The sequence below is a fragment of the Artibeus jamaicensis genome, unplaced genomic scaffold, assembly GCF_021234435.1.
Source record: "Artibeus jamaicensis isolate MK-2021 breed Jamaican fruit bat unplaced genomic scaffold, CSHL_Jam_final contig_3152, whole genome shotgun sequence".
Taxonomy (NCBI): Eukaryota; Metazoa; Chordata; class Mammalia; order Chiroptera; family Phyllostomidae; genus Artibeus; species Artibeus jamaicensis.
The window spans coordinates 7,015,438-7,036,830 of NW_026521729.1; the positions used below are offsets into that span (position 1 = coordinate 7,015,438).

General features: G+C 54.1%; 1 protein-coding gene across 7 annotated transcripts; it reads left to right on the plus strand.

Annotated features, from left to right (window-relative positions):
* The first annotated feature begins 518 nt into the window (after positions 1-518).
* Positions 519-18,565, plus strand: SIAH1 (siah E3 ubiquitin protein ligase 1). Of its 7 annotated transcripts, none has more exons than XM_053663255.1 (4): positions 662-722; positions 13,645-13,724; positions 14,047-14,545; positions 16,650-18,565. In XM_053663255.1, the coding sequence occupies exon 4, from the start codon at positions 16,652-16,654 to the stop codon at positions 17,498-17,500; it is 849 nt and encodes a 282-aa protein (XP_053519230.1). In that variant the 5' UTR covers positions 662-722; positions 13,645-13,724; positions 14,047-14,545; positions 16,650-16,651; the 3' UTR covers positions 17,501-18,565. The 7 variants fall into 7 exon arrangements, with proteins under 7 accessions (XP_053519231.1, XP_053519230.1, XP_036997496.1 ...); XM_053663253.1 differs by lacking the exon at positions 662-722 and adding an exon at positions 1,293-1,343; XM_053663252.1 differs by lacking the exon at positions 662-722 and adding an exon at positions 8,267-8,396.
* Positions 18,566-21,393: the final 2,828 nt, after the last annotated feature.

The following is a 21,393-nucleotide window of genomic DNA, read 5'->3' on the forward strand; positions in this document are numbered from 1 at the left end:
CTTCTGGGGGGGGGGTGGGGGGGGGGAATCAGGCAGTTCTAACCTAAGGGAGGGGCTTGCCCTCGGGTCCTTCGGGGTGGGGTCCCTGGTAACGAGTTTTTTGCTGGGGAGGAGCGGAATTGGGAAGGGCCCTGGGAGGGAGGCCCTGAGCCAGATCAGCAAACGAGAGCGCACGGGCGGCTCCCGGTGCGCCTTCCCCGCTCAGCGATCCGTCCGGCCACGGACCAAGCCCCGCGGGCGGTGAGTGCGGGCAGGAGCAGGCTGCACCGGCGTTCGCCGAGCGCGAGGTTTTGAGCCTCAGCCACCGTCGCCGAGGAGCCGGAGTGCCCGCCGCCACCGCCCTCGGAGAGCCACGCCGCGGCGCCCGCGCCAGGGGAGGCCGGCCGCGCCAGCGCCTCTGCGCCTGCGCGCGGGAAGCCCCGCCCCCGGGCCGCCGGCTCGCGGGGCCGCGCCTCCTCATGGCGGCCGCCGCAGTGTGTGGTATTTAGCGGGAGCGCGCGGCGGGCTCGAGGACGCGCGGCGCGGCGGCGGCGGCGGCGGCGGCGGCGGCCAGGGGGGAGCCGGGCGGCCGTTGCGGGGCGCGCTCTCGAGCGGCGGCGGCGGCGGCCCGGAGCGTCCCGTCGGCGTCGGCGCGGGGTAGAGGCGGCGGCGCGGCCCGCGGCGGCGGCGACGGAGCGCGTGTGAGCCGGGGCTGGGGTCCGAGGCGCGCTCTCCGCCCACAGGTAAGTGGGGCCCGGCGCGCCGGGAGGGGCCGCGCGCGGGGCGCTCGGGCGGGGGGGCCGCGGGCCCGGCCGCGGCGGCGGCGAAGGCGGCCCCCGGCCCGGCGCCTTTGTCTGGGCCCGACGGGCCGCCGAGCGCCGCCCCCCCGCCCCCCGCCCCTCCCCGCGCCGCCCGCCGCCGCCCCCGCCCCCCGCCGCCCCCGCCGGGGTCGGCCGCGCGGGGCCGGGCGCGGACGGGGCAGGGCCTGCGCGGCGCGGTGGGCCCCGCGCGCCCGGGAGGCGGGCCGGGCCGCGGGAGGCGCCCCGCGCGGCCTTTGTTGCGCGGGGTCCCGGGGTGCGCGGCCAACATGGCGGAGGTCAGCTGAGCGCGGGCCGCGCCGGCCGATCCCCGCGGCCCCTCCCGGCCCCGGGGCCGCCGCGCGCGCCCTCCCGCCCGGGCCGAGCCTGCGCCCTGCGCCGGCAGGAATGCGGCCGCCTCCCTTGTTTGTGTCGCTGGGAGCCGGCGGCGCCGGCGGGCGGCCGGCCGGGGAGGCTCGGGCCGGCGGCTGTCAGCCCCGGGGTCCGCGGGCTCCCCTCCCGGGCAGTTGGGCGTCGGTGCCCGACGCGCCCGGGCCGCCGCGTGGAGTGAGTGTCCCGGTTCCCCGTCCCCGGGCGGGCGCGGAGGGGGTTCGCGCCGACGCCCGGTTCGTGCGGGGCGAGCCCGGTCGCGCCGCGGGTGCGTCCGAGTCACCGCAGCCCGGAGCGCGGCGCTGGGACGGGGCGCGGGCCGCGCGCTGCGGGCGACGGGAGGTGCACCGCCCCCTCCCGCGGGCGGCGGCGGCTCGGAGGCCGGTGCTCGGGTTCCAGTCCTGTCGCCGACCCCCCTTCCCCGGGGCCTTGACCTTGGGCGAGGCGCTTACCCGCGCTGCGCTCAGGTTGGTCACCTGCGAAGTGGGCGGGGCGCGGTGCCCACTGGGTGCGAACTGCCGAGGCGGCCGCTGAGGGTTCGGGGTTCGGGGGCCCGGACTCGGGGGTGGGGTCGGGCCGCGGGGAAGCTGCGCCCCGGAGCCGTGGTGGCCGAGTTGCCGAACTTGGGAGCCTGTCTTGGCGTGACGGGTGCGTTGGAAGTGCTTAGGCCAGAATTTGTGAAATCACCTTGTAAATCCTTAGTTGGGTTTTTTCCCTCCTAGTGCATTTGTTGTTACGAAGTGAAAATAAGGGGTTTAGATGGGACATTGACAGGTGTTTCGAGATGCTGGCGTTTGGAAGTTTTTCCAGGAGGGGGCTTGGTTAGGTCCGGAGTCGAACCAGCCAGAGCGACTGGGAGGAGGGGTTCTTCGGGCGCCGCGGCCCGGGCCGAGGGGACCGACTCGGAGAACCGCGTCGCTCGGTTGCGCGGGGTCCCTGGGCCGCGCGGCCTGTTTCAGACGCTCCCGCAGAGCGAAGTGCAGCTTTGGGCACCAGGTTTAGGGGGAGGTCGGGTTCAGGCGGCGAGGGGCGGACTCTGGTTCGCTTTGGGACATGTAGATTTTGAGACTTAAAGTAGATGAGACAAATTGTGTGATTGTTTTTGTTCTGGAAATTAAAGATACAGACTTAAGCGACCTGGGATGGTTGGTTGCATCCCTAAAGTTTGCTCCGCCCCGTATTTTCTTGAGCTATGTTATTGAATTGGTCTAAATGACCCCCGTGGCATTTTTCCAGCATAATATAGTAACATTTAATAATATTTTTAAACCGAAGTAAGGTAAATTAATAGATGTAGAAGTTTTCTGGATAAGTATTTCACACACTGCAAGTTCAGAAACAAATTTATTTCAATTCAACTTAATATCTGTTGCCTCTAAGCTTTGGGAAATTTTTATGAAACTGCTATAGAGCAATACTCTTTAACATTGCAATTAAGAATATTATAATCAGGCTAAATTAATTGGAGTTACAAAGGAAATATCAACTGGCAGTAGTGATGTGGTTTGAAGAATAGGTCTTTATTTTCAGCGTTTTGAAAGTAGGTCGCACGTTATGCGGGCGATGCAGGGGTTACCGACTTTGCAAAGTGACCACTTGTATTTCAAAGCAGTTGATGTGCCCAGTTTCTAAGGGTTGCAGGTTTTTATAATTACAGATTTTCTGTTCACTCCTTGTAAAATGGTTCGGTTCTGGATATTTTTTCAGCGTTTTCACTGCACACGTATGAAAACCTCAGACACAGGGTTTTGGGTCCACCACTCTCACTTCCCACACCCCTCTCCAAAAACAACCACCAAAACACCTGAGGATAACTTTTTCTTTTTTATAATGTTTCTTTAATGCTTTCTTTCAAGCAGCAGTTTTTCTAATGCACTTTAAATGCTGGTGACTTGGCTTTTCGTGGATACGGTTACCAGAGCGTTGGCTGCGGAAGGGCAGGGGTTGCGGTGTTTCTCCGCGTGTGCTCAGTGCCTGCTTGTTTCTGATCAGTGACTGTCGGCCTGCAGGAGGCACTGGGGTCACTTTGCTCGCTGAACTCTAGACTCACGAATGTCTTGTATGTAGGTAATTAAAAAAAAAATTCCTTTATGTTTTAGAGCACTTTTAGATTCACAGGAAAACAGAAGGTACTGAGATCTCCTGTGCGCTCCCTGTCCGCACTCGTAGCAGCCTGCCTATTGTCAGCATCCTCCGCCAAAGCGATACATTGTGATACATTATTACCGTCGGTGTGAGTGTTGACACTTACCACCCAGAGGTCCTGCTTCAGTTCTGGTTTTCTCTTGATATTATTGTATACTGTGAGTTTTGGTAAAATGTGCCGTGACACGTATCCACTTTGGTGTCCCTTTTTTAACTGCCCCATCTCTCACTCTCTGTATCCAGGTAGTGGTCAAGCCCTGGCTTTTCTCCTGTCTGCGTCAAATCCGGCATTGCTCTGTGGCCTCTCCCTTCCCCCCTCTCTCTCTCCCCCTCCCTCCGCCTCTCTCATTTTCACTGTACATTCAGTCATTCTCTTCTGCTTTCCGAGTGGTCTGCCTGCTTTTGGTCTCTGTCCTCCATCCAGTCCTTCCTGCTGCAGTTCAGGGGCGCTTTCCGACCCGGGTGACTCACAGGGCCGCCGGTGTAGCTCCGAGCTCCCCGACACGCACAGGAAGTGCACAGCCCCTCTCGCACCAGCACCCCCTCATCTCCGTGCTGCCTGGCCGTTTTCACCTGCTGGCTGGCAGGTGCCTGTGTGCCGGTGTCTGCAGGTGCAGGGGTCCCTTCCGCTGAACTCCGTGGTCTCAGCCTGGGTCACTTGAGATCTTCTGTCTGGACCCCCACCTGGAGTGGGTGTCATCTCTCCGTTCCCATGGCTCTCTCTGCTGTAACCGTACCCGCTGTAACACGTATCCCTGAACTGTAGTGCTGTCCGTACTACGCGCGCCCCACCCCACGCCGATAATCTGGGCTCTCTGTGGGGACCCTGTTGTGCTCTCTTTGTGCCCTCTTTGTCTCGAGTCCAGCAGGTTTGCGGGCTGTGGTTGGTGCTCAGTGCAGGTTCACCGAGCAACTGACTGGGGCCTTCGCACTGTCCTTGCTGTGCTTCCCCGGCTGCATCCTCTGCGGCGTCTCCCCTTCGCCTGGTCAGACTGGAGTCTCGTGTGTTTCTTGAACTCTGTGCTCTAGCATCTCTGAGCCGTTGCTGACGACCGTTCTTAATCCCTCAATTGTCCGTCTGTGCCACTCTGGGGACATGACCTGCTCTCTGAGCCCTGGTTTCCGTCAGCACTCCGACGGTTACCAGGTACACTGCCCCCGCCCCCGCATCCTGCTGCTGGAGATGCAGGCGTAGAAAGTGGGTAAGGGGACAGGGCCTTGGGTCCGACCTGGTTGTGTCTCTCGGCGCCGGCAGGCTCTGTCACTTTCCAGGTGTGTTTGTGACGTTAGGCCCTTGAGTGCAGGACCGCTGCCTACAACACAAAGAGAGTGCTTCTGGGATTTTCAAAAACTAGTTGTGGAGTCGGTTACTTACCGTGTGTAAGTGCGACTACTTCCAGTCTGGTGAGGGAAGTAAACGGGATTCCGGACTGCGAGGTGTGCCGCGGAGTCTGCGGGGCCGGAGTGCGGAGTGGTGGGGGCAGGGGGGGCCTCCCCAGGAAGGAGGGACCGAGGGTGCCTCAGGTTGTCGCGGGACAGGGAGCAGGCGCAGGCCCGGAGGCAGGCGCGACTGGGACTGTTCCCGGGGCTCAGAGAAGAGAGCTCGCTGCACGTTGACCAGGGGCTAGCCAGCCAGGCACAGCTGCGGGTTCAGCTCCGAGGCTGCTGAGAAGGTCTGAGTCACAGGAGGAGCAGAACCCTCTTCTGGCTTTGGCTCTTGCTCTCCTTGTCTGGAGAGCTGATTGGTCAGAAGGTGTTTCTGTGATCGGGCAGTTGTGGCCTGTGAGCCTGGATTAAGGCCATGGCAGTGAAATTGAAGCGAGGTGGGTGGACCTGAGGTGTGTTTCGGAGGCAGAATTAACAGGGCTTGCTGGAGGATTAGGTATTGGAGGTGAGGGGAAAAAGGAATTAAGTGGGCTCTGGCCCACGCCGCTGGGTGGGTTGCGGTGCTGTTACCCAGACAGGAAAGACTGGAGGGGGAAGGGACAGAGGGATGGCAGCACCGTGGCAGGGCAGGATCAGATCGGTGGGAGGCAGGGACTCTCAGAGGCGTCCAGATGACCCAGTGAGGCGGAGGCCGCCGGGGACGTGGGTCACAGAGGCAGGCGGCAGGTGGATGAGCGCGTCTGGGTGCTGGAGGGACTGCACCAGTGGAGAGAGGGAGAGGCTGTTGCCAGAGGAGAGGGTTGGTAAGGCTGTGAAGTCTAAAAGGTGAGAGAGGACAGTGCCTAGGTGCAGATCACTTGTTCCTTTCTAACAGGAGGGAAGGAGGCGGCAAATCAGCATTTGACGGCTTCCGCTGTGTGTGCTCGGGGGAAGAGTGGGTGAAGCTGTCAACTGAGTCTGCGTGGTCAGGGAGTGCCCTGCTGCGGCAGGTTCAAGGTGTCATTGAGAGGCCCCCTGAGAGGCAGCGAGGGGAGAGGAGAGGTGCTGGGACCGCTGGTCTTCCGGGTGACAGCTGCTGTCTCCTTCCTCCACTGCGTGGGGCGAGGGAGCCCCCTTCCTTGCGGTTCATGCTTGTCTTCGTTTAGTGCCGTTTCGCTTTTTCTCTGTGCTCACTGCTAATGCCACGCTGCCGTCCTTACCCCTCGTGGGGACGCCCTAGCTGCTCTGACACCCCTCGCACCGCCTGCTCCCCACGGGGTGCCTCGGTCACGGCCTTCTTGCTCCCTTTACCTTCTTGTGGGCGGGGCCCGCCATTCGCGGCAGCCCGGGTTGTCCTCCTTCCTGGCCATTCCCTGGTGTTTGAAGAGCGGATCCGCCAGGAGCTCCACATGGGAGGACGTGTGTTCCTGAGCCTTGCGTCATCCGTCTGCCCTCAGCGCCTGGCATAGTTTGTCTTGGCACAGAGCTCTGAATGCCGACCGTGTTCTCTGAGGGCGTTAAGAAGCTTTGTTCTGTCGTATCTGGCCAGCCTTGGATGATGCTACGCAGAAGTCCATCGTTCTGCTTTCTGATTTATTCGTTCATTCAACAGATTCTTATTGAGGTCATGTGGTGCACCAGGCACTGTTTATGTGTTTGGGACATGTCACTGAACCAGCCAGAAATTCCTACCTTCCAGTTTGGGGGCATGTGGGTTGGGAGGCTGCAACATAATAAGTAAGTAAATTGTATTAACCTGTTAGAGAGGAATTCATTCTGTGGAGAGACAGAAGTGGGGGGAGAAGGGAAGTGGAAGGGGGGCAAGGCCTTGGCGGGCATGGTGGACGGGTCCAGGGGTGAGCGCTGGCCACGCAGAGACCGAGGGCGGGGGTGGGCCTCCTGGAGAAGGACCAGAAGGAAGAGCAGAGGCTGCTGGAAGGAGATGACCAGTCCCGTGGGCACCTGGGAGCAGAGCAGCTAAGGCAGGGGCCCAAAGGAGCTGCCTGGCCCCTGGGACGAGGGGGCCGTGCTGTGGGAGATGAAGACCGAGTGACGTGGACAGACACTTCACCGGGGTGCATGGGGGGTGCCGGTGGGGAGGGGAGGGGGAGAGGAGTGGTGCGACCCGGCTCACATTTGAACTGGGCTTCTCTGGTTGCTGTGCTCGGAGCACACTGGGGGCGCGTGTCGGGTGAGGGGCAAGGATGGAGGCGGGGAGACGGTTTCCAGGTAGGAGGGTCTCGCGTCAGTAATCCCCGTGGGAGAGCGGGTGGCTCGGACTGCACGCTAGTGGTCAGCGGTGAGGAGCGGGTGGGATTGGGGTGCGGATTGGAAGGGGGGCGGCGGGGCCTCCTGGTCACTCTAGGTCGGTCACATGCTGGGAAGAGTCAGGGGAGCCTCAGGCTTCAGAGCCCAGTCCCTGGGGGGACGGAGCCTTGTGCCGGCGGGGAAGGAAGGCTGTGGAGGGAGGGCAGGAGCTCCGCTTCAACAACCCCCACTGGGGGCTGTGGGGGTGCGGGGGGTGGCAGTTGGGTGTATACAGCTGAAGGTTTAGAAAATAGAAAAGTCTGGGGGGTTCTGTTTGTTTTACCTGGGGTAGACACAGAGACCTTGAAGTCCTTAAAAACTTTGGTGGAATTTATAAACTATTAAGGCCGAACGAGGTCCCCAGAGTGAGGGAAAGTGGACTGTGGACAACTTCCAATTTCAAGAGTTTGGGGGCAGGGGCAGGAGCCGGTGAAGGAGCTGAGGAGGGCCCGGTGGGGTGGGGGGCTGCGAGCAGCCGGCATGGTTTGTCAGCCGACGGTTGGAACCTGCACCGGAAAGACCGAGGAGACCGCCAGGCCAGTCGGTCACGGTGCGCTGCGCGGTGCGCTGCGCGGTGGAGCGTGTCTGCCGCGGACGAGCCCGGATCGCAGCGCCCCCACAGCCGGCTGGAGTCCGTTCTGGCTCTGGCACTGGGTGTGCCCTGTGCGGTGGGGCCGCGGGAGCCGCGCTTCCTTACCAACCTGCGCCTGCTCCAGTGGGAGCCAGTGGGCTCCTGCGGCTTTGCTTCACCCACAGGAATCGATTCTGGATGAGGCCCCCCACCCCCGCCCCACGTCCCTGGAGCCTGCCCCCCTGGCTGTGCTGTAGGGCCGGCCACCAGCCTGGGGCCGCTGGTCCGGGGGCCCTTCAGTGACAGGGCAGACGCAGGCCACGTGGCTCAGGGCGTGCTAATAGGAAACTGAGATGTTAAATGTTGCAGAGAAATTAGTTTGAGGAAAGTTACAGTGTGTGTTAGTTCATGTGTTACATCCTTCTTTGAAATAACTGAAATGATATGGTTAGTTTCAGATGTAATGTTTATGAAGACACCTTATAACTTCCAGTGGAGTATAGTTCAATTTGAATACGGCTCCATAAATTTTAATGTTGCATTTATTTGCCATAAATTTCATTATTTTTGTATTTGACTAGCAAAGAGATGTCAGTCTTATAATGTAGTAGGTCTCTCGAGTGATTTTTTTAAAATGCGTCAAAATGTTTTATTTTTTATTTATTTACTTTTAACATTTTTAAAAGATCTTATTTATTATTTATCTTTACAGGGGAAAGGGAAGGAGAGAGGGAGAGAATATCAGTGTATGGCTGCTTCTCCTGTGTCCCCTACTGGGACCTGGCCTGCAACCCAGGCATGTGCCCTGACTGGGAATCGAACCACGATCCTCTGGTTCGCAGGTCTGTGCTCAATCCACTGCACTACACCAGCCAGGGCTCGAGTGATTTTTTTTTTTTTAGCCTTGTTTTTAAAATCTCTTTGGTCCCAAGGAGTGTGCTTATCTCTGTTCAGTGCAGCATCAGCTCTTCGCAGGGGGCTGCTGAGTGTGGTCTGCTTTAAAATTTTGTCCTGAGGTGTGTGCGTGTGTGGGCGCTCGTCTGCTGTTTGTCTGCAGGAACGTGGAGTCCAGTGGGCTGTGTCACGCTGTAGGATGCACCGTGGGACTGGGCACAGTGTGTTTTATGAAGTTTCAAAAGCATGGCTTAACGCCAGGATGGAGCAGAGCGGGCGCATGTCTTTGGAACATGTGGTGGTGACCTTACCTTCTGAGAGAGTGTGGGACGGAGGGCAGTAGACACTCGTGTTCAGACTTGGACACAGGTAACTGAGCGACTAGTATTTGGATGCTTTTAAAATTTTTTATTTGATATTAGAGAGAGAGAGAGAGAGAGAGAGGAAGAAAGACAGAAGCATGATATTAAAATATGTCGTTCCACCTATTCATGCATCATCAGTTAATTCTTATATGTGCCCCGATGGGGAATTGAACCCCCGATCTTGGCTTGTCTTGGCGTGTCTTTGTGGATGAGGTTCTAACTGACTGAGCTATCTGGCCAGGGCGTGGATGTTTTTATCTAGACTGTGTGACTTGCAGTAATAATTGTGGTGTAATCTTGACTGACAGTTGTGAAATTTTCAGTTGTGTTACCAGAATTCTATTATTTAATAGTGTGTGCTATGAAATAAAGAGGGCGAGACAAAAATGACAAAAGAAGACAAAAAATAAAGAATATACAAAGAACAACCCTGACAAAAAAGACTAGGAAGCCCGTTTGACCCTCTTTCTTCCACTTATTTCTCTCCTCTTTTCTTGATACTTTGGTTAATGTCTCATGATTTAATGGCCAGCTCAGACGGTCGTGTTCTACCACTTTGATGCAAAAAATAGCAACAAGCAACTACTTGTTAGGGCTAGAGGTTTAATGTAAAGAATTTAGGGAAATGTTCAATATTTTTGTCACTTTATTAACACTGAAAAGATGTGTTGGGTACTAAGTTAAATATTCTGCACCAACCAGAAGATTATTCATACTTTTTTTAGGGTTATTTGAAAGAAAATAAGATTTAGGAATAAAGCAGTCTGGCTGTATTTTTATTACTTCTTAAATTTTGTGATTCTTTAAAAAGATTTTACATATATTTTAGAGAGACGGGAAGGGAGGGAGAAAGGGGGGATACGTCAATCGCTGCTCCCCGTGTTGCTTTACCTGGGACCAGACCCACGCCCTGCTGTTACTGGTCCACACTCCAGCCAGCTCAGCCACCCCGGGCAAGGTCGATTTCTGATCTAGGTTGATTTCCTCATCTGCAGAATGGAGATACAGCCTACTTTATGAGGCCCGTGTACAGAGCTCACAGGACAGAGAAAAACATCAGCTGATAATTTCTTTGTGGATTTTGGATAATACTGTATTTTGTTGTGCATGATGCCCTCCCGTGGGTGATGGGCACCCACGTTTTGTGTGCATTGAACGTGGCATTGTCATACCCATGTATAATGTGCACCCTTATTTTCCCTCCAAAATTTGGGCAAAAAGTGTGCGTTACAGAATACGAAGTATAATAGTTCTTTATCAGATATGCCTTTTGCAATGATCTTCTCCCCATTTGTGGTTTGCTCATCCTCTTGACAGTGTGTTTTGCAGAGCAGAGATTTTTAATTTTAACTAAATCCAACTTATCGATTGTTTCTTTCCTGGTTCATATTTTTGGTAGTGTTTCTAGAAGTCATTGCCAAACTCAAGGTCATCTAGATTTTCTCTTATGTTGATTCTAGGACTTTTATGGTTTTACATTTTACATTTGGGTCTTTGATTCAAATGTTAACTTTTGCAAAGGTGTAAGATCTGTTTCTGAATTTATTTTTCCTCCCATGTTTCCCAAGCCGTGGCCCGATCTTGCTGGACCTCTTAGTGGGTCCCACATGGCTGTGCCGTTCTCTTTTTACTACTTGCTTATCATATGATTGTTTATTGTTTATTATTTTGCAATTATTTGTGCCTTGCTAAGGTTTATAATACTTCCTAGTTTGTAATTTTAATGCTTGTAGTTTAGTCTTAGTTCTGCATTTAAGTGGAGTCACTGTTGACTAGTCTTTTTACAACTGAATCACTGTTTCTACATTACTTATTTTGATTCATCACTTTATAATTTTCGTGAGGGTTCATGGGTACCATATTCCTTGAGTTCTTGCAGATCTAAGCGTGTCTGCTCGTTGCCATTTTTCTTACTTTTCTCTGACGACAGAAGTAACGCCAGTGTCCTGTAAGAACGCAGTGAGGCGCAGCTTGCTCCGGCACTGACGCACAGGCGGGCCCTGTGGGTCCTCTGCCATCCCTGGGCTTCAGCGGCCTTGCCCCGCCCCTCTCACCCTCCTTGGCTCCTCGGCTCTGCCCTTTAGACTCCTGCTACTCCGTGTGGGGCCTCAGCCAGCAGCGCCGGCCATGCTCCCAGCTTGACTGAGACGAATTCTGGCTCTCAGTCCCAGCCTGCACTTGAACAGGACCCCTAGGTGGTCAGCGAGCGCGAGGAAGTCGGGGAACTGTGCAGTCTGGGGTCCGCTGCCCTTCCCCACCGGCGAGCCCTCACGTCCCCACATGTTGGGTTTGGTTTTAGGCAGGCTTCTCTTTTTCAGCTCTCGCCTTAACTCTTCTGTGTGTCAACTGTGGTTTTGAGTAGACGTCTCCCACTTTGTACCTCATTGTCGTGTTTCAGTACCTGGCTGGTATAGTGCCTAGTAGGTTTGGATTAAGTTATGCCGTCTACATGCACGTTTTTTTGCCTGAGGTAGAAGCCTCAGAATACAGTGAGCTGGTCAGTACAATAGCGAGTGTGTGTTGCTGTGCAGATTTGTGTCAGGGTTTGAATTTGCCTCTCTATTGACCACCCCCACCCTGGTCAGGCTGCCCCGTCTCACAGGTGGCTGCGCGTGGGGCCTTCGCCCTGGGCTCTCTCCAGTCCGGCCATCGGTCTCCTTAGGCACTGACTTTGCTTCTGGAGCCACGCAGTTTTCAGACGTACCTTCAGGAAAGGGGGCCTTTTAGGAAAATATGTACAATTAACGCTTTTTTATTATCACTTTGCTGCATGTATGGAAACTAAAGATAGGTTTTTTTTTCTTAGCATTACTGTTTAAAACCAAAGTTTGACTTTTAACTTGGTGTTTTAAGATTCTGAATTTTTTTTTAGATTTTTAAAATAATTATCAGTAGTTTCGAGATCAACATGAGTTTTGGGGTTTTTTTTTTTGAGAGTTTATTTATTTATTTTTAGAGAGAGGGGAAGGGAAGGAGAAAGAGAGGGAAGGGCACATCAGTGTGGGCTTGTCCCTCTCGTGCCCCCTACTGGGGACCCGGCCTGCAGCCCAGGTATATGCCCAGACTGGGAATCGAACCCTTTGGTTTGCAGGCCCGTGCTCAATCCATGAGCCACACCAGCTAGGCAAGATGTTGAATTTTTAATGAGACTTGTCTAAATTTTGTCAGTGTGTGAAAAGTAAATCTAAAATAGAAGCAGTTCTTAACATTAAATTTAACAAACATTTTCTACTTACTACTCATAATATCAAATGTAGAAAGTACCTTTTTTGCAAAAAGCAGTTGAGGAAAGGAGAAAAACCCTTCAATGTTTTGAATGGAGTACTTTGATTTAACCCCTTGGTTTCTAAAACAGAGTAATTTATAATACAGACTGTGCTTTCATTTGACAGTAAATGTTAGTTGTTTCTATGAATGATTTTTGGAGAAGTAAGAGGGTAATGATACTTGCAGCCTACTTTTGAACTAAATTAAGAATGCAAGTTTTACTTCTTACTGTTTTCACATTTTCCAGACTAATCTTTATTTTAAAAGTTTGTTTGTTGTCCCCTTGAAGAAAACAGCCAAATCCACAGTCTCCCCTCACTCAACTAACTGGCCGACTGCTCGTTGCCCGATGCGGAGTCTCACCCACCGGGCCTCCACGTGGTTCCGTCTGCAGCCTGCTTCATGATGATGCAGAGCACAACACTGTATTAATTAGAGTAGCCAGGTGTGTGGTTATGACTAATCAGACAGATTCTTCATCAGCCATTTGTTAAAGGAAGCGAGTTCCCACGTGACATTGAGAATACAAGTGTAAGTCCATCCACTTCTGCTGTAGGCTGGCGTGTAAAAGCAGTGGTCGGATGCTCTGAACTGGCTAAGACAATGTGAAAGGATACTTCTAAAATGTTTTGTTTAGGTTAAAGTCTACTTAAACTTCTTACCAACTTGGGATTGAGGTGTAGGTAATGAGTACACTTGCAAAATTTGGACTTTTTGCTGACTTTGGATTCTCGGGGCTTGTCTTAACACGTTGCAGTCTTCGTGCAGTTTCCAGGCCCCTGTGCAACCACCGGGGGTGAGTTGTGCGTGCCTAGCTGAGAAATTCTGTTAGGGTTACTGCGTAAACCCCGGGGGGTGGGACTGGGCTCACCTTCGGGTGTAGGGGACCCGAGACCACTTCAGCTCTCACTGTGGTGACTCCCTGGTGAAGTTTGTCCACAGATCAGTGATTTTCAGACAGTGCTGGAAGGCCCTTTGGAAGTCTGGGCGGGGAAATGAATTTTTCTTTTAGCTTGCGGAATCAGTCATCTCCTTCATTTGTTTTATACATTTGGGTTCTGTCTTAATTGTTCTTGGAAAGAGTTTCTCTGCCTAAAACATTGGAAGTCTTCTGTCTAGAAACTTGAGAGCTATCTAGAATGGATCAGTATAAGAAGATAAAACATAGGTGATAGTGGTTTGTATTTGTCAATAGACAGTGTATTTTCAATTACACTCTTCTAATGATACAAACATCACTAATAAGGTCGTGGTAAAATAAGGCCGAGGTGATGGAACACACAGTTAATAGGGTGGGGGTGGGGAGTGACCAGCGGTGAGACTGGACGCTGAGGACGGGTGATCAGCCCTCTCAGGCGCTCCGGCGTCTGCAGGCCCCGGGAGAGATGGCAGGGCCGGCCGCACCCGGAGGGCGCCGGCTGGCCCGAGGCCCAGGGCTGGACTGGGGCGAGGCGACGCTCGTTTTAAAGACACTGGGTGTCTTTAAACAGAGTGGGGAGAGGACGGAGTCTCGGTGTGGAGGTGGAGGTGGGAGTTTAATGGGGGGTTTCTTCTCTCACTGCAGTGTTTCTGGAGCGAGGAGGGGACTTAGAATACGGTGCTGGCGGTAGAAATGGAAGCGGGAGTGAGAACCGAGGACGCCCGGTAAACAGTTACTGGGGGCAGTGGGAAGAATGCTGCTTCCCCGGCAGCGAACCCCGGAAGCATGGGGAGGGTTCCCGTGTGGCCACGTGGCTCCGCACGGGCCGTGTGAGGTCGAGTCCGTCTGAAGCGGCCGGGGTCCGAGCGTCGGCCTGCACGGGCAGCGTGCTTCGACCGAACTCGGGTGGTGGCAATGCTGGGCGGTCCCGGCGGGCCGTTGGAGGCCCCGGGCTGGTGGGCGGAGACCGGGCTGGGCCGAGAGCGCAGCCCCTGCCCCGCCCGTGCCTGCGGTGATGGGTGATGGGTGCGCCCGGCTTTTCTGCAGCTGCTCCCCGCCCAGTCCTGGGCTTTAAAGGGGCTCTCCAGCGGCGGGAGCCCGCAGTCCCTCCTGAGCGCCTCCCACCCGCCGCCTGCCTTCCCGGGCGCCGCCACTGCTCCCCGACCGCCCGCCCTGCCCTGCCCCCGAGCTGGCGCGGGCCGGACGAACGGCTGGGCAGTTCGGCGACGGGGCCCGCGTTGGGAGCCGCAGTCAGATTTGAGCCCCGGAAGGTGTAGTCCGCTCCTCCCGAGACTGAAGAGGCTTCCCTCCGCCGAAGCCGGGGCTTCCGAGGAGTGGGCGCTCCTGCGCGTCCCCACAGCGCGACCCCCGACATGCGGGGAGGCAGAGGCCGTTCAGGAGGGGCAGCTGCCTCCAACGGCCTCGGCTTCTGGGGGAAGGGCTGTGCGCTGCCCGGCCTCCCATAACCCGGAGGTCGACCTCGGTGCTCCCTGGAGGGGTGCCCTGCTCACGTGCTTGCCAGCCGCTGGGACGAGGAAGAGAAAAGGTACTGGCTTTTCAGAGACCGGGTCGCCCGCACCGGGGACCTGGGGAGTTGCGCGCGGTGGGAGCCGACAGCATCAGGGACGGGCCGCCACGCAGCCCGACTGGGGGGGGGGGTGGCTTTTGATTGGCGTTTAACCCTGACGTCCCATGGGGCCTTGCGCAGTTTTCCACGGACACTGGAGTCCTTGCTGCCCACTGCAGGGCTGCCTGGCGTCGGGGGGCTTTTCCGGTCGACCCCGCGCCCCGGTCCCACCGCGGGGGCTCCAGGCAGCTGGGACAGCAACGGTCTTGTGAACGTGACGTCTGCGAGAAACACCCGCCACGTTTCGCGTGTTTTCAAACTTTGAATGGGAATTTAAATGACTTTTTACAGTGTTTGGAGAATAATAAAGATACATTGTAACATGAACGTGTAACTATTTTGTTAGGCCAAGAAATTAAACAGGAGTGTTTCTCTAGCTTAGTAGTTACATCATATTGAATACGACCTGAGTTTATTGACTCTGGATTTGATTAGCTGTTTCAGTTTAGTGATTTGAAAGACGTTTGGTGGCTTAGAATTTTTTCCCCCAATTATTTGTTGCTCACTTAATGAGCTACATAAAACGGACCGTGGAATCAGCATGTGGCACAGACAGGGCCTTCGGCGTTGCTTACCTCATTGTTGACACGTGACCTAAAATGTGCGCGGGTCACGTGCAGGAGGAATCTCCCTGGAGCCCGGGGACAGGAGGGTGCATTCCTGTGCTGCTCCTTTGCAGGGCCCGCCCGCCCGGTTTGAGCTGGGCTTGCGACCCTGAGCGCGGGCCGCGCAGTCCTAAGCGCAGGGCGAGCCCCCTGGCAGGGACTGTGCTGGACTGTTTCCTCTCCAGCGCGCGCCCTGTGAGCGTCAGTGCAGTCGGCCTTGCGCGAGACGTCGGCTGCGTTTCCGAGTGTCCACCCGTGAGTGGTGCAGAACCAGGTCACATCAACATGCCCCACTGGTGGCCGGTGTTGGCTTTCAAAGTGAAATTCTTTGCCACAGAATAGCGATGATAACTGAGCAAACGTTAAATTTGAGGCATTAAATTTAACTTTGTTGCGTGTGGCTTACATACAGTTATGGGGCTACACTCAGGCCAGTAGGCTGGTCTTTCACACAGCCTACGGTGAGTTACAGTGTCGGTGATTTCTGCCAGGTGGCATTGGCCCCTGACGGGCTTTACTGTGCCGATGCATGACTTCAGCTGCAGTGGCCAGCCTAGGGTACAAGGAGCTCTTTCCTGTGGACCCCGTCCCCTGCCCCCAGAGGTGCGTGTGCCTCTCTGATGCTTTTATTTTTGTTTACTTTCTTTTCCTAACTTCCCCTTTGCAAATTATATCTGATTTATATTGTGGAATGGCAGTAGAATAGAATGATTTGCTTTCTCTGACAGACTAGAAACTTGGAGGATAGCCCTGCATCTGCCCTCTACCCCCCTCCCTTTGCGGGGAGCCCTCTCAGTGGGAAACAAGATTACCACCCAGCTGGTGTTCACATTCTGGGGAAAGACAGATGGGGTAGGGGTGGGCGGGGGCAGCACTCGGCCCTTCTGACCTCTCCGTTCCCCAAGTGTACCTCTCGAGCAGATCACTGGTCATCCTTAGGGTCTCTCTGAGTCCGTGCCTTGGGACTCTTTGGGTCATGTCCACTCCCTGCAGCTGCGCGCAGCTGACTCGGATGGGGAAGAACAGAGTGAGGGGGGGCTGAACGCAGGGGGAGGGGCAAGTCCAGTCGAAACTGACTTGGTTGAACTTCAGCCGCTCACACTGTTCCTTCGTTGCTCAGGGCCCAGGGGCTGTTCCAGCATTTGTTCCGCAGTGCACCCAAGGGTGGCTTGTGCTTTTTGTTTGAGGCAGTGAGTTCTGGTGTGTTCTGGAACATTTTGTAGAGATATTTCATCCAGTGTATATATAACTCCTAGTGATCAGAATGCACACTTTGTGCAATTATCTAACCCTGTTTATTTTCCTTTGTTTTGCTCAGGAATATTTGCGCGAAACAAGTATAACTTTGTAAAACAAGTTAAAACTGTAAACTGGTGTTCTCCTTCCTCATTTTATTTGTATTTGTGCTTTTATTACAGAAATGAGCCGCCAGACCGCAACAGCGCTGCCTACTGGGACCTCCAAGTGCACGCCGTCCCAGCGGGTGCCCGCCCTGACGGGCACCACTGCGTCCAACAATGACCTGGCCAGCCTTTTTGAGTGTCCTGTCTGCTTCGACTATGTGCTGCCGCCCATTCTGCAGTGTCAGAGTGGCCACCTCGTCTGCAGCAACTGTCGCCCGAAGCTCACATGCTGCCCCACCTGCCGCGGCCCCTTGGGGTCCATCCGCAACTTGGCCATGGAGAAAGTGGCCAACTCGGTACTCTTCCCTTGTAAATACGCCTCTTCGGGCTGCGAGATCACGCTGCCCCACACGGAGAAGGCAGACCACGAGGAGCTCTGTGAGTTCCGGCCATACTCCTGCCCGTGCCCCGGGGCGTCCTGCAAGTGGCAGGGCTCCTTGGACGCCGTCATGCCGCACCTGATGCACCAGCACAAGTCCATCACCACCCTGCAGGGGGAGGACATCGTCTTCCTGGCCACGGACATCAACCTGCCCGGCGCCGTGGACTGGGTGATGATGCAGTCCTGCTTCGGCTTCCACTTCATGCTGGTGCTGGAGAAGCAGGAGAAGTACGACGGGCACCAGCAGTTCTTCGCCATCGTGCAGCTGATCGGCACGCGTAAGCAGGCTGAGAACTTTGCTTACCGGCTGGAGCTCAACGGTCACAGGCGGCGATTGACTTGGGAAGCCACTCCGCGGTCTATTCATGAGGGGATTGCAACAGCCATTATGAATAGTGACTGCCTAGTCTTTGACACCAGCATCGCACAGCTTTTTGCAGAAAATGGCAATTTAGGCATCAATGTAACTATTTCCATGTGTTGAAATGGCAATCAAACATTTCCTGGCCAGTGTTTAAAACCATTGCATTCAACTTCACAGAGAACAGGCACCCTTCCGCCTGCCGACCAGAGACTTTGGGCGGGCGGGCGGGCGGGGCTCGTCACATGAAGGGAAATGAAAGGAGAGGCTGTTAAATCTGGGAGACAGTTGCATGTAGTAACACTAATATATTTAAAATAAGTCAACAGTAAACCACTGAAAAAATATATATATATATACACCCAAGATGGGCATCTTTTGTATTAAGAAAGGAAGCATTGTAAAATAATTCTGAATTTGTGTTCGTTGCAGGTTGAGTGTCCTGTTGGAAATACTGGGTTTCATTTTTTTCCCCTGTGGGAGTGTGTGCGTGTGTGAGCGTGTGCGTGTGTGAGCGTGTGCACGTCCAGGTTTCCTGTAACTGACAAGCCATGTGAGTGGTCTCAGGCCACTGCTTTCCCCCTCTGAGTCGGTGCATAGTGCTGCTGTGTGTGTGTGTTTGCTCATTTTTATTAATTCTAGTTTTTCATTAAATAAATTTGAGTTTCTTTTCTGTAATTCAGGCTTTTCCCAATTTTTTTGTACCTTTTTAAAGTTAGTGTCTTTTTGATATGCATAATTGTTTATGGTCAAGTTTATACATGTGTGCTCCATAATATTTTTTTCTCCCCATTAATCAGTTAATTAGACTTTAAATTCAGCTATTTTTGTGAAGCGTTCCAGAAAGGAGAGGTGACATTGGAAGAATTATCAGAGGCTATTTGAAGCAGCTATAAGACAGTCATTCTTTCTCTCTTTTTCTCCAGTTGAGTCAGATCTTCAGGCGTATTCTTTGAAAGCTTAGAATATACTGATTTTTTTAAAACACTAAGAAAAATAGGCTATTTTTTTTTCAAATATTTTGGACAAATCACATGTTTAAAATTTGTTCTTGTATTTATTGGTTTTGAAAAAGAAGGCATTGTCTTACACAGTATTTGTAATTAAAAGCAAATCATTTGTTTTAAAAAATGGCAGTTTGCAAAAAAAATGTTTGTGGTCTTTTATAATTCTCATTAAAAGAATATCTGGCAAATTAGAGAACTCTGTGTCTGCTTAAGCTCTAAGCTTGATTGAAACCCGAAGTTGCTCTCCCGCCCGGCCCTGGGCTGGGCAGCAGGAGCAGCGCACCGTCTGCGGTGCGGGCGCTTCAGTGTCAAGGGCGGCGCCGGCCTCTGTCTGCACAGCTGGCCTTCCCCTCAGTCTCCCTCACGTTTGGATTCTCACAATATTTTTATGATCTTACTTACTTTGAGAGGGAGGGGAAGGAAGAGAGAAGGAAACAATGATGCGTGGTTGCCTCTCGCCCGCCCCCTACTGGGGACTCGGCCCACAGCCCGGGCATGCGCCCTGACTGGGAATCCACCTGGCAACCCTTTGGTTCGCAGGTGGGCACTCAATCCACAAGCCACACCAGCCAGGGCTGATTCTCAACACTTGGGAGGCTGCTGATGAGTTAAAATGCTGATCACGTTTTCTCCTTAAAAAACAAAACAACAATGAGCTAACATTTCGCAGCCTAGGGATTACGAGCCTGGGCTCAGATGCCAAACTTCCACGGACCTTCACGGCCGTCCCAGCTCGAATGCATTTCCCAGCAGCATGAGGTCGGGCCCCAGCGTCCTAACGTGTACGGTGGGGTCGCCTGTGGCAGCTGCCTCACGGGGTCCCGTCAGCTAGAAGAGTAGGGCCCCGAGGTCAGCGCCGTGCACGCGATAAGCATCCAACAAGCGGCAGCTGTTCTCCCCGTGCCTCTGACTAGCACCATAGAGCTAACGGCGGCCCGGGGCCCTGCACAGCCGGCGAGGGGCTGCAATCGCCTTCTGGGTCACGTGAGACCACTTGGGGCGGCTTTCTCGACTCCCGGGCCTTGGGAAGCCCGTTGGAATTACTCTGGAGCACGGGGTTCACTTCTGATACCCGCGGTCAGTGAGGAGGACTCTGCCATCTCTCTGCTACGTAAGCCTTGGGCTTGTGGCGAAAGCAAACACAGGCCAGCCACACACCCGCGTCCAGGTCTGATGAGGAAAGCCATCGCCCCCCTCGCTGGGCCCCGGCTCCCTCCGCGCGCCTGCAGGTGTGAGCCACGCAGGTTCTCGCTCTGCTGGAGGGGCGTTTTCTCCCAGGATTTTACCGTCGTCTTCTTGGGCGTGCGTCAGCGTAAGTGCAGTTTGTGATGCATTTGTCATCTCTGAGGCTTCCAGTCAACAGGAGGCTTTCAGTAGTCAGTCTGGGGAGTCAGCACTTTGAACAGTTCAAAGATCGACTGTACCGAATGTTTTTGCAGAGGTGCGTCCTTTGGTTTTTAAAATACTTAAAAAAAAACCGTGCTCGACAGATAGACGTTGGAAGTTAGAAAATGGCGCTCACAGCAGAGAGGAGCATTTTTATTTTTCCAGCCCTTGCCGTGTGCTCACCGGCGCTCACAGGTGAAATCCTGTGATCTTTGGATCATGTGATCATGTGACCCCTTCACATCCCCACACATGGTCCCCTAAGCATTTCATCACTTTAATCGGAAAAACCGTTCTGGGCAAGTTTTGTGAGGACTGACTCATTCTAGCCAGTTCCCTGGTAGATGCTTACTTTGCTCACTTGGTCCAGGTAAATTTTGGGGGGACTATTTATAAATAACCTGCGAACATTTATGTTTTCTGATATTCTTGGCATTCTTTATCTTTCTAAGTTCTTTATACGCTTTAAAAATATTTTATTTATTTATTTACTTTAGAGAGAGGGGAAGGGAAGGAGAAAGAGTGGGAGAGAAACATCAGTGTGTGGTTGCCTCTCGCACGCCCCCTACTGGGGACCTGACCTGCAACGCAGGCGTGTGCCCTGACTGGGAACTGAACCAGTGACCCTTTGCTTCACAGGCCCGCACTCACTCCACTGAGCTACACCAGCCGGGGCATAAGTTCTTTATACTTTTACCATTGCCTTCTGGGGGTTCCAGTGGGCACAACAGTGTGAAGGATTTTTCCTTGGCCTGTAATCTCATATTTTCTAATTTATGCAAGTTAAGATGATAAATTCATATTTCGCTAACTTCTGCAAATTAAGGTAGTACATTTTGTGTCTGGCAGCTAATAAGGTTGACGGTTTAATATCTGATAACTGTATTTTGCCGGAGTTGTCTTCATGTTGTTGGCCTGCAGGGGTGAAGAGCGTTAGACATGTATGTCATGGTCGAGATTCGATGTACGAGTCTCTCTCGTTCCGAACTTGCCTCTGTCAGGATCAGCATTCTGTTTTCTCCTGTCTGTGCTCCTGCCCTCTCTTTTGGTGTCTGGCATTCTTTTGGGATTGGGGAGGGGGAGGGGGAGGGGATACTCTTTAACTTGGTTCTTTGGCTTTCATAAACTTAAATTTGATGTTGAATCACAGGCCAGTGCTGTCATGTTGACGGCTGCTGGGAACAGGCTTTTCTCCTGCTGTGAGGGACTTGGACATGTGTGATGTGAAATCCGCCCTGTCCCCCGCCCCCCGCGGCCCCTAGGAGCTCAAGCGCTCTGCCACCCAGGGACATCTGCAGTGACCCCGCTAACGGAGTTCTACTTCCTTCAGCCTCCTGAGCCAGGGAAGCGGCCCGAGTTGACAAATGACCAGCTCAGACTGCGGGCCTGGGGCCCCAGGACCTGCTGAGGTCATGAATGAGGGCACAGTGCTGTGAGGCCTGTCGCCGAGGGCGCTGCTGGGACCCGTGTGTCCCCTGCCCGCCTGCGAGCTTCCAGGTTGAAGTGACAGTGAGAAGGGTCTGGACACAGGCAGTGGTGGCAGCTGCACAGCACTGCAAACGTATTGATGTCCCTGAGTCCAATGTGGTTAAAAGGGTAACTTCGGTTGCTTGGCCGCAATAA